This window comes from Gymnogyps californianus, chromosome 8 (genome assembly GCF_018139145.2).
Source record: "Gymnogyps californianus isolate 813 chromosome 8, ASM1813914v2, whole genome shotgun sequence".
Classification (NCBI taxonomy): Eukaryota; Metazoa; Chordata; class Aves; order Accipitriformes; family Cathartidae; genus Gymnogyps; species Gymnogyps californianus.
In genome coordinates, this window is record NC_059478.1 from 8,825,397 (window position 1) to 8,836,876 (window position 11,480).

The 11,480-nt window shown below is 50.3% G+C and overlaps 1 protein-coding gene across 1 annotated transcript in view; it reads left to right on the plus strand.

The window, feature by feature from the left end:
• Window positions 1-2,098, plus strand: part of TEDC1 (tubulin epsilon and delta complex 1) — a 75,214-nt gene extending 73,116 nt beyond the window's left edge. The window contains exon 8 of the mRNA XM_050901014.1: window positions 875-2,098. Within this exon, the coding sequence (XP_050756971.1) occupies window positions 875-1,234 (360 nt within the window). The 3' untranslated portion in view covers window positions 1,235-2,098. The remainder of the gene's footprint in view (window positions 1-874) is intronic.
• Window positions 2,099-11,480: the final 9,382 nt, after the last annotated feature.

The window sequence follows — 11,480 nt, forward strand, 5'->3', positions numbered from 1 at the left end:
AGGGTACCTCTTCTTATGGATGTTTCCCCACTGACAACCACATTTTGAGATGAGTCACTGAATTCATTTTTAATCCACTAGTAAAATTGGCAAGGCAATTGCCATCTTGCAAGTTCTTCAAATCAAAATGTTAGAGAACATTAAATCAAATGCTTTGGAGAAATCTCAGTATATACAATTGCTTTTATCATCCAGTCTGTGATTCTGTCACAAGAAAAGCTTTGTTTTATTGGGCCTATCTTCAGTGAAAGTGTGCTGCCTGGCACTCATTTTGGTCTTAGCCTCTACTTCTTTGTCTCTGCTCCATTATTTTCCTTTTCCTATTTGTTACCCCATAATGAGAATTGAGAATTAAGGAATTTCTAGCTTACAGTTGTCATCCCTACTTTTTAGCATTGCCAAGTACAGAAAGCGTTTGCAAACCGAAATAATACTGTTAGTCACGAGGCAATTAATCTGTTATGACAACATGGTGGCTTAAAGCACAACGGTGATGAAGGTCACTCTGCTGGGTCTCCCTTTTTGCTCCGTGTGTTTTGCTCTGAAGTCCAACCACCCACTCCTCGGTAAGAGGGAAGCGTGCAGAGCCCTTGTGTATTAGTCATCAGTGGAGCGGCTGGTAGACTGTGAATCTGCAAACAAACGACTACAGGCGGCTTTTTGGTCACTGAGGCTGCTACCTGGTAGAAAGCACGTGTTAGCTTAAATCAGTTTTCACTGCCACGCACTTAGGTTTACACTCACAGTTGGCTCTCTTCTCTTTGGTACATCCTAGTCCGAACATGACAATTCGTGTTGTTTCCTGGCAGGAGGATTTTTTCACAGAAATCTACCATACTCTTCCCCACCCTTTTTTTTTTCCTTCTCTCTACAGGTGAAAACAAGAGCGGAAGAACTACAGAAGGAGGGGTTCTCTGCCACTGCTAGAAAGGTACAGGAAAGTGTTGAACTAAAACTGCTAGATCTTACACACCTTTGTGCTCCAAAAAAAAATAAAATGCACGGTTCGTGCAGACTGGTGTTCAGAAGCAAACATCCTGCCAGCAAAATGGGCTTCGGTAGGTCTGTATCCAAGGAGCGTGTTTCAGCTGTCAGTGCTACAGAGGTGATCAGAGCACTGCAGATGAGAGAGGCCAGCCTGGCGAGAGAGCTGAAGCAGCTGCAGGAAGAGTGCAGGCAGAGGCTGGGTGAAATTGCAGAAGGGTTGGATGGAGTGATTTGTATCTCCCCTTGAAGAGATAAAGCTGGACTGAGAAGAGCAAAGGAGTAGACTGACTCGATCAGAACACGTTGTGCAGCTTGGCATGGGGGAGTGCGAGGTGAGAAACCAAATGTAATTTTTAATTTTTAAGCCTGGGAATCATAACTTGTTACTGCTTTGTGACTTGCACTGGGGCAATAACCTTGATGGTTCTCTCTGCAGCCCCTTTATTGCTAACCTTGCCAATTAAATTCTGCAGTAGGCCTTGGTGGGAGTGTGCGTAAATCTCCCTTTTATCTTTCGGATTTCTAGTTCTTCTGCCAAGCACTGGACTCTTTTACAGTGCTCAGCTGCGAGGCACGGCATACATTGAGGCTGTGCGTAGAAGTACTAATTGCATTCAATATTTTCCAGCAAATGGAAGAGTTCATTAGTCAAAGAAATCCAGGTATTGGAGAACATGCAAAGTACCGAGGCTTAGAGAGATTGGAAATGTTCAAGAAAGTGTGCTGTTTTAATTCAGCTGGTTTGCGTATTTGTGGCAGCTATAATGCAGTCACCATAAGGAAAAACAAATGCCTAATAATAAATAAAGCAGCACACTGATTTCATTTACTGGTGTGATGCACTTGAAGTAATTGGGTTCTCAAAGAGAACAAACTAGAAACCCATTCCACCGAGTTATGGGTCACAATTAGATAACTTATGGATCTGCTATAGGAAGTTTCTGTAAAATAGAAATACGACCTTAACTTCCAAGCTTGAGGAGTCTCCAAGCTCTGTCTCTGGAGGCTTCTTCCCCTGGAACATGCAAATGTTTTCACTTGGCATTCATTTCCTACCCTTTTCTGTTTTGCTTTCACCAAGGAATATTTTTATATTCTAGTTGTACACTTTCAGGAATAAATAAATTTTTAAAAAAACAGTTTGCTTTTCATTTGTGAATTGCTATGAGCAATAGGCTTTCCTCCGTCTGGATTTCTCCCTGCTACCCCAGCTTGGTGGTGTCGCTGATTACCAGCTGCTCTTGGCTCACTCAGTAGCCAAACGTGAGGAACCTTTAAGGACCTCTTCCCAGGCATCAGCACGATTGCTGCTCTGCAGGGAGACCATGCACGGGTGGGAGTGGGTGGACAAGGCTCAGGTCTCCTGGTTTCTGCTGCACCAAGTAGACTTCAGATGCTTCCAGACCCTGCTCATCTGCACCACCCGTGTTGGTTCTCATGCAGTTTTTGCAGAAGTGAGTGGCAATGCAAACATCAGTGGAGAGCCACGCGGGGAGGGCTGGTTTGCCCTGGTTGCACCCAGTTGAACGCAAGCATTGCTGGTAGGCCACGAGTATACAAGCTCAGTTTAATATGGGCCAAGTTTCAGACAGCCTTTCCTCTGCGCGGACCTGGTGGCTTGTCCTGGTGGGAAGTGCAGTTCTCAGCTAGAGACCTCAACGCCACTCAACCCTACACAGATGGGACAGCCCCCAGGAGCGGGGTGTTTGTGTGCGCTGACTGAGGCTGTCAGTCACAACCAGTGTGCCTGCTGTCAGCTGGCACCGGGGGTGACAAACGTAGTCCTGGAGCAGAAAACTCCAGTGGGCTAGTGAGATCCATCTTTGGGGCAGGTGGCCCCAGGCTGCTGCTCCTGGGAGAATAGCCCTGGCCTTAAAAAGTCAATTGACATTGCTCTGCTTTTCAAACCACCTCTGTAGGTGCAAGGTACCAAGCACTGAACTGTTTCAAGCTGGTACAGCTTTGGGAGAGTGGTGGCTCCAGGGCTGCTGAAATTCAATGCATAAGAGGACTTGTTCAGACACAGGTTTCACAGAAAATTATTCATGAATGGGAAAGAAACAGTATATCCTAGAACTAACAAGAGTGGCAGCACCAGTCTGTCTCTCTCTGAGCATTTTATATCCTCCTTCAGCTTTTGTACAAGGGAATTTTCATACTGCATCACATTTAGGTTTAAAACATTACCCTCAAAAGATCCTTTGTTCTCCCGGGATTTTCAGCAGAGAAGAGTGGGCAAATATTCTTGAGCATGGTGAGAGCACTCAGATTCAAGTGCAGGTCTAGCTTATGCCTTGCTGTGGCTTATCAGGGTTGGCTTAATGCTGAATGCCACCAGGTATCATGCTGCTGTCCACTTCAGCTGACAGTAGTCACTCATGGGATGATTTATTTCCTAGTATCAAATACTTGTCACCATGCTGCACTTAGTGCAGTGTGCTTCAGTGTTCATCCAAGGATCCCGTTTCAGCAGAGACCACAACTGGCAGCGCCTTTCCCCTGCTTGACCCCAAAGAATTATTTTTCTCTCTGGTGGAATGTAAAACTGACGGCGCTCAGTGTGTCTGTAGATATGCGTGTGTGTGTGTGATGTATAAAAGTGCCTACAGTGAATCGCAGACAGCTGTACCGAGGTGGCTGTATGGGAGCTGTCAGGAGAGCCAGTGGGTTGGAGCTGGAGCTGCTTGTCCTGGCACGTACACCGAGAGGGGCTGCAGCTGAAAGCAGCTTAAAAGAAGATCGCCTTTCCACCCGTGGTGCTGCGCTGGCATTGCGCACTTCAGACGCCTCATGCAAAGAGCGTAGGCAAGTATAGTTTTTATTTGCTTGCACTGATTTCCCACTGCCTTTTGTTTCAGGTACCAATTAGCAGTTTAAACCAGAGCAGATATTCTGCGGTCCCCGTTGAAGGTCAGCGGGGCGTTTTGAGCTGGCAGTAGTTTTGAAACCAATCCCTGCAGCCCCTTCTTTCCTTTGCCCCTCTTCTCAGCACCGGCATGGAGAGCACAAAGCGGGAGGTACTTTAAGGGCCTGGTGGTCTCATGCACCAAATTTTGGAGGGTGATTTTCCTGTGAAGGCTGCCTTTTAAAAATCGCAGCACCTCCGCAGGAGCTGGACACAAAGGGACTGAGCTGTGGTCATGCCTCGGTGACTGGTCACAGCTTTTGATTGCTTTTGAGGCATATCGATGCATCTGAAATACAGATGCTTTCCAGTCCTCGTGAGCTTGGCAAGGCATCAGCTGTCTCTCCAGTACTACAGGGAGATGCTCTATGATAAACACCACTTAAAAGCCTAAGAAAATCATCCCTGGATTAACACACTGGCTGCAATGAGGGCAGGAAAGGGAACTGGGTGACTGCAGTCACACTTAATGGGATATAACCTAGGAACAAATAGATGTTTGTCACCTCGTACCGTTACCGTGGCATTTGAAGTGTTTTCCTTTCCTTGTTTAGGCTGACTTCTCTCACCCACCGTCACAGCCCACTGGTTTTAAAGGCTGCAGTGACCTTCTTGGTCATCGGGGCTTGGCCCCGTGTCAGCAGTCAAAGATGCTGTAGAAGGGGGAATGGCTGCCCTGGGAGATGTGTGGCAACCAGCAACCAAATGGCTGGTTCGTCTCTGGCAGACGCTGCGACAGGCGGAAGATGACTCAAGCGGTACATATTATCCATGGGCTCAAGCATGCTTGGTAAATGTTAAGTATTACTTCACAGAAATTGGAGTGTGTTGTGAAAAAACCCACTAGAGACCAAAAAGTGAAGATATGAGCTGTTGAGCGGTTTGTCCTTTGCCATATCACCACGCCGGTTGTACATTTCCTTGTGAAAGCAGGAATCTGCCCTAAAATTGTTGATGAACAGAGAAGAGTGGGTATCGGCTGGAGAAGCTGGTAGAGAGCGAGTCGCACATTGTGTGCAACTGGTTGCTAAGCTCAAGTGGTGGGGGAAGGCTGGTGGTGATGCTGCCCTAACATCTGCAATAGGCAGCCAGGTTTGTTTTGGTTTGTTTTTTGTTTTTTTTTAAGAGGCTACAGCAAAAGTTCTCCCTGTTGGTGCATCCTAAAGGGAGTTAGTTTAGTTTGGGCTTGGAACCAGGGTTTCTAAGTGGTCTCAGGAAGAGAGGAGCATATTAGAGGCGATGGACCATGCTGGAAAAGCAGGAAACCAGGGTTAAATCAGCACCCACCGGAGACGCTGCACGTGGTCGTGGGGTACACCTGACAAGGGTCAGGCAGTAAAGAGCTGTCCCAGATGTTCACCTGGTGACAGCTCACAGCAAAGCCTGTCTGCAGGAAGCCCCCATAGCAGCTAGCCGTCCCTGCGGGGCTGGGAGCGTGCAGCCTTTTGCTTCATGCTCTGGTAATGCCTCACTGAAGACGGGCATGGTTACTGCTGCAGTGTTTAAAGCACACTCTCTCTGGTGATGGATTGCTTCCAAGCATAGCCTTAAGAGAATCTTTTACAGGACTTCTGTGTGTGTAGTTTCTGGTAGGCCAGCATGGAGGTGTTTATAGAAGAGCACACTTTAACTCGTTTCTCTGATGTAACTGGTGCTTGCTTTCCAAACATCTTGCTAGGAAAATGGAATTGGCCATAAATACTTAACGGGCTGATAACTCTGGCTCGCACTGTGTAGCTAGAAATATTCCTCCCCAAATAACTGAGCATCAATCAGCTTGCAGTCAAAACAGGAGATTTGCTTTGCAAAAGGCAAGCGAGGCATCTGCAGTCACTGCTCCTGACAACATTGCGCCTGCTGGTAAATAAGGGCTGCAACCTATGTTTAAAAATAAGAGCTGCTGGGAGTAGTGATTTTCAGCCTAGAGTGTTTTGGGTTCCCTGTGGGATTCCTCCGCCAGCTCCTGCAGGAGGATGAGCTGGTAGCAGTTGGTGTGAGCGTGTGTGTGTGGCAGCGTGGTGCACGCTCAGTGGGAGTTAACACATGCCTGATGCTCGAGCTCCCTCTTCTCTGACCCTCAGCCACTTGCAGCGAGAGCCTCGCGTCTTTCACCCTCGCCCTTCGCCTCCTGGAGCTAGCAGCTTGTGTGAAGCAGTCTGCCGGTACCGCTGCTCCTCGGCTGACAGCCCAAGCCCTTGCAGCCGGTGTCCTGTAGCCTCCAGGCTGGGAAGCTTCTTGTCCTCCCAGCCCCTCTGTACCTGCCCTGTGTCCCAGCCACCAGACCAGCAGCCAGCCTGGTCCGGGTGGGCAGCTGGGCTGGGAGGGAGCTGTGCTCTCTTGGTGGCTCATGCTTTGATTTAGCATTGAGTACAGCTAAGAAATGTTTGAGCATTAGCTTTCTAGCGTGGCTGACTGCCTCAAAGACAAGCAAACAAGGAATTCGCTAGGGTAGCTGTCAAAGCAGGTTCTCAGCCCCTTCTAATGCTCTCCTTCTCCCATCTGACCTTATTAACGCAGCCTGGTTGTTTTGCAAGACGCCTCCTTTGCCTTGCAGCAACCCACGGCCGCTCTGGAGGGAGCGGAGCTGTGAAACCTCTGGAAGGACTGAATGGCTCCGTGGAGTATGACCGGAGCGCCGGGAGGGAGCAGGATGTGGGGGGTGAGCTGGTGCGGCAGGACCGTGCCTGCCCTTGGGTTTGTCTTGCAGGAGCCACCAAATGCCCTTTGTGTTACAAATACAAATCCAAGGCAAAAAGCTGGTATTTACTGCTGTTCCAGCTGCTCAGCTGGCAAAATCTTCTCCAGCACTTGGGGGGCAAGTAAAGGATTTTGCTTAATCGTGCTTGCCTCTTGTCTTGCACGTGGGATTTGCAGCTTCCCTGGGCTGTACGCTGATGGGTGCCGGGGCTGCGCTAACAGCCAGGCCCCAGGAGGATGCAGGGCATGAGGGGTCTGGCCATGGAAAGCGGGCAGGCAGAGTTTTTCTCGGGATGCTTTTACGTGAAGGCTCCCTGTTGAACTGGGTTGGCCCTGGAGCGTAGCGGGGGAGCTGGTGGGTCCCCCAGCCCCCTGTTCTCCTGCTGCTGCAGCCCCCTTGCATCCCTTGCTGGGGAGGGATGAAAGGCGGCTAAAAGCCTGTGCGTTTTCTGTAAGCACAGAAATCACTGCCTCTTGCGCTGACCCAGCCCCACCACTCGACAGCGTCGGGCGCCTGTAATGACTTGGCTTCTCCAGGTTGCGCCGTTAATGCCGCGAAACGCCCGCTCCTGCCGCGGGCTCAGCAGGGAGCTGGAAGAAGTCTTAGGCTGACGGTGAGCCCTGAAGCGCAGTTCATCCCGTGTTTGGCATGAGGCAGTTCGTGACTCCTGCAACAGGATTAGCCCCTGATCCGAGCTGGGAGGAGAGGGTCCCTGGATCAGGTGTGGAAAGAGCCTGGATGTGTGAGGTGTGGATGAGCCGTGAGCCTGGGGAAGTTCGCTCTGTGCGAATGCTTCACGGCCCTGAGACGTGATACTAATTCATTCCAGTCCTCTAAGTAAATGTGCTTTCTAATTAGCTTTTTTAAAGGATTTTTCTTGCTTATACTGATTGATATTAAAAATGCTAATATGTATTTTATAATGCTAACCACCCGCGAGGAAACCACGCTATCACCCTTGATTAATGCCAGCTTTCATGGCACTGGCATAGCGTCTTCTCTCTTTACAAACCCCTTTTAAAAACGAAAATACACTGTAAAGCCCATAGCTGAGGGTCCAGGCTGCCCGTGGGGCTGGGGGAGACGTCCTGGCCAAGGCTGCGTGTCCATCCCTCTGCCTGCTGGGTACCACCGCGGGGGACAGAGCAGCGTGGCCAGGCTGCGCCGTGCATGCTGACGTCCCCTATTAATCCCTGGCTCCCCGCAGTTTCAGGGCACACATTTATTTCAGGCTCTTACAGGTTTCCATTTGTATTTTCCCTTTTTCATTGCCACCCTCTCGAGGCCAAGACCAGCAACAAAAGGCATCATAACAATAAAGCTCGATTGCAAGTTATTTACTTGGCATCGTTGCATCTGCCAAACAACGATATTAATTTTGTCTCTCAATGAAGGAAATATTCTGCTGATTAGCCACGGGGGCAGCATTTGTTCTAGAAAGCAGCCTTTAATAGGCCTTTATATCACACTGTAATTCATATCGCTAAGTTAGGAAGAGCTTTTCATTGATGCGCTCGGGGTCTGCACCTCCGTTGCGTGGCCGGGCAGGGGGATGGTGGCTCACGGCACGGGACAGGCACAAGCCTGCATTGCCGCGGAAAGCCAGACGGCCGGGATTTGGGCTGTAAGTGCTGTGGGGAAGGAGGGTGCTGCAGGGTGGGAAGGGCAGGACTGCAGCAGGGAGGGACGGCGTCACCCCGAGCTGTCACCCCCGCAAGGGTGCTGCAGGGATGTGCCGCTGTGGCCAGCCCAGCCGCGGGGGTGCACAGCTCTGCTGTTCCCCTGGGAGCTCCAATGGGGATGGAGACGGGCTCACAGGGCTGTGAAACTTCCCAGGGAGAAAATTGCAGAGCCCAGGGGATTGGAGAGCATGCTTTCTGCAAGAGTGCGCCTCTGCCCACCAGCCATGGCCACGCTCCAGCCTCTGCGGCCGGCAGGGATAGGAAAGGGAGTGATTTATGGTCTCGCTGCTCAGCAGGGATTTTTCGCTCGCCTGTGTTTAATTTTATTTGGAGATGATGGTGCATTTAAAAAAAAAAAATCTCTCTCGTATGCTTGAAGAGAAAACCTGGGGCTGAAGTTTCCCGGTGCTGCCCTGGTGGTGCTTAACACAGTCGTGCCGTGAGTAGTTAATGTGGGGCATGCCAAGCCTGCACCGAGGACCTGGCGGGGATATTCCCTCCCGTTTCAGCTACAGCTCAGCATTACTGCCTACGTCGCTGTTGCTCTCGACCGCGAGTCCCGGCTAGACATGCACTTGGCCCTGGGCTGCATGGCCAAGGGCAGCACTGGTGGGTCTGGAGCCCCGCCGGCCGCTCCCTGCCACCCAGCTGCCCTCCCCACCAGCAGCGCTGCACATTGCTCCCCTCTCTCGGCACCATTTTCCCAAGCACAGCAATGTGGCACATGGCTTTGAACTCCGTTTTTCCGGCGGGGACCCTACGGAGCACCACGGTGCCTGTGGCAGAGCCGCCTTCCCGGGGACCCCCCCCACCAGGAGTGCTTTGAAGCGGCAGCTCGGGGGTCCCGACGGGCGCGGGTGGGAGCCGGCATTCCTCTGCCGGCTGCTCAGGGGAAGGCGAATGCCCCGGGTAATGCTGAGGGAGCAGACGGGATTGAATTTCTAAGGGCAAAGATGCTTTTTAAAATATTTTTTTGCATCAATTCCTCAGAAATTGTTTGTCTCAAAAGAAATGGGTTAGAACAGAGGAAGAAACAGGGATTTTGCTGTTTTGGCTGCAGGGACTCTGTATGCTAATGAATAATCAAAAGGACCCAAGTGCCCCTAAGAGCCCTGCTGTAAGAGACGCTCCATCTGCCGCTCATCCCCTCCGTTGCCACCTCTGGCTGTGGGGACAGGGCCTGTCTCTGTTTCCCCATCTCAGGTAGCAACCCCAGCGAGAAAAAGCGAGGAGGACATCACCGGGCTGTAGCTCCTCTCCTTTTGACACGTTGCTTGGGGATGGAAACCGAGGTGTGTGCTGCTGTCCTGGACCGAGGGCAATGATACGTTCTTGAGCAAGGTGAAGCCAGGCAGACCTGGGGGTTCTGCCAATGGGGCTATGTGGCCAGGGGAGGATGGTACAGGGTGCTCCAGGGCTGCATCTACCTGCTTTGTGCCTGACCAGCCCGACCCAGCGAGGACTGAGCTGCTGCCTAGCCTGGCTGCGGCCAGCTTATCCCCTCTCCTGCAAGGGAGCAGCCGGCAGCGACCCTCTGGGGTGAGCTCGGGGAGGTTTCAGTGCCAGCACATGGCCTGGAAGGCTTGCTGGCACATGGGGCTGCTCCCAAATAACCCTCAGGCACCCCGGGGAGAAGGTTGCTTTCAGGTCGGAGCTTGCTAAACCTGTGGAATGTGAATGTGAAACGCTCCATGGCCAACAATGTGAAACATTTCAGCTTTGCTCAGTGGGAGCATTTCAGCAAGATGTGGGTATTTTCCCCAGCTATTTCTGAAGAACTGCCACAACCTAGTCCTTGAGATGAATATTATATTCACAAAATTATTAATTTATAAAATATTTCTTTACTAGTATGAAGGTTTAATGCCGTTTCAAGTGTGTTTCTGTGTGGGAAGTCCACATACTTAGGAATGTTTATTTGATAATTTAAGACGTGCTTATCTGATAAGACCTTTCCCCACGCACAAAATCCCCACGGTCGTGTACAATTCCCAGGCGGAGTCACGCATCATCGTGTTCATTTGTTTTGAAGAGGTGATACAGAATCTCTACTGAAAAGTAAGTGGTGTCAGCCTATCTGCTTAATGCATTGGTGCAAGTTTAGCTTGCTGGTTTATCAGCCTCCTGAACAATCTGTATTTAATTCCGCATCCCACCTCTCTGCTGACCTTTGAGACCATCTCACGTGGCTACCAATCAAAGGAAGAAAGAAATTAGAAATTATTTCAGATGGGGCTGAAGTATTTAATCATTTCAGTCTCCAAAATATTCAGTGGAGGGTCTTCTAGATAACATTCCCAAAATATGGTCCAGTAATATGTAATCAAATAACGGGGTGGCCTATTTTTCAGGGCTTTTTTTTTTGGATATTGCTGCTGTCTGTGCATCCCCCCTGGTCTTACACTCTGCATGGTGACACACACACGAAGGGACAATCCACGGCATCTCAGCCAGAGCCGCACATCCCTGCTGCCCTTTGGCTTCAGAAATAAACTAATAAAGGATAAAAGGGAATTACGGATCTAATGAAAAGGGTTGTTTTTCCACAGGACAGGCCATGCGCCTCCATCCCTGTTACACAGAGCATCTCTGAGCCTCACTAAGTGTCAAATGAAACGGACTAATGAAATGGATTAGGATCTTAATAGCACATTTGATTAGTGAAGCTCTCACCTCCGGGCGCTCTCTCATGTGTGTTAATGGGCGCTGCGGGGGACGGCTGCCTAAATGAGCCTATTAATGGGGAAGAGCTGATGCAGGCTCCCCGCCACCGTCGGCCGCAGCCGAGCGGTTCGCCCGGGCTGCAGCTCGAGCCCCTGGCAGCCCGCGGGGAAACCCGTGTCTCTGCCCAGCGTGGGAAAGGGCACTTTTGTGTAGAAAGGAAAAGAAAAAAAAAAGGGAGAAATAATAAATTTTTTATTTGTTGGTGAAGAAAATGACCGGTCTGTCCTTAACTTAAAGGACATCACTCTAGGAGGGACTAACATTTTGTGACGGATGGGGATCTATGAGTAGAGCTGCTGGGCTAAATGTATTCGTGGAGCCCTGTAAGAACGTACCGCGGTAATTCCTATATACTGGCGTACCACCCTTCCTCCCCAGTGGCTGGACGTCACCAAGGTCTCGGGCGTAGGGAGAAATGCCTCTGCGTTAGTGGTGCCTTCTGCTGTAATTAATGCTTCCTAGAGTAGTGGCGCAAGGGTGAAAT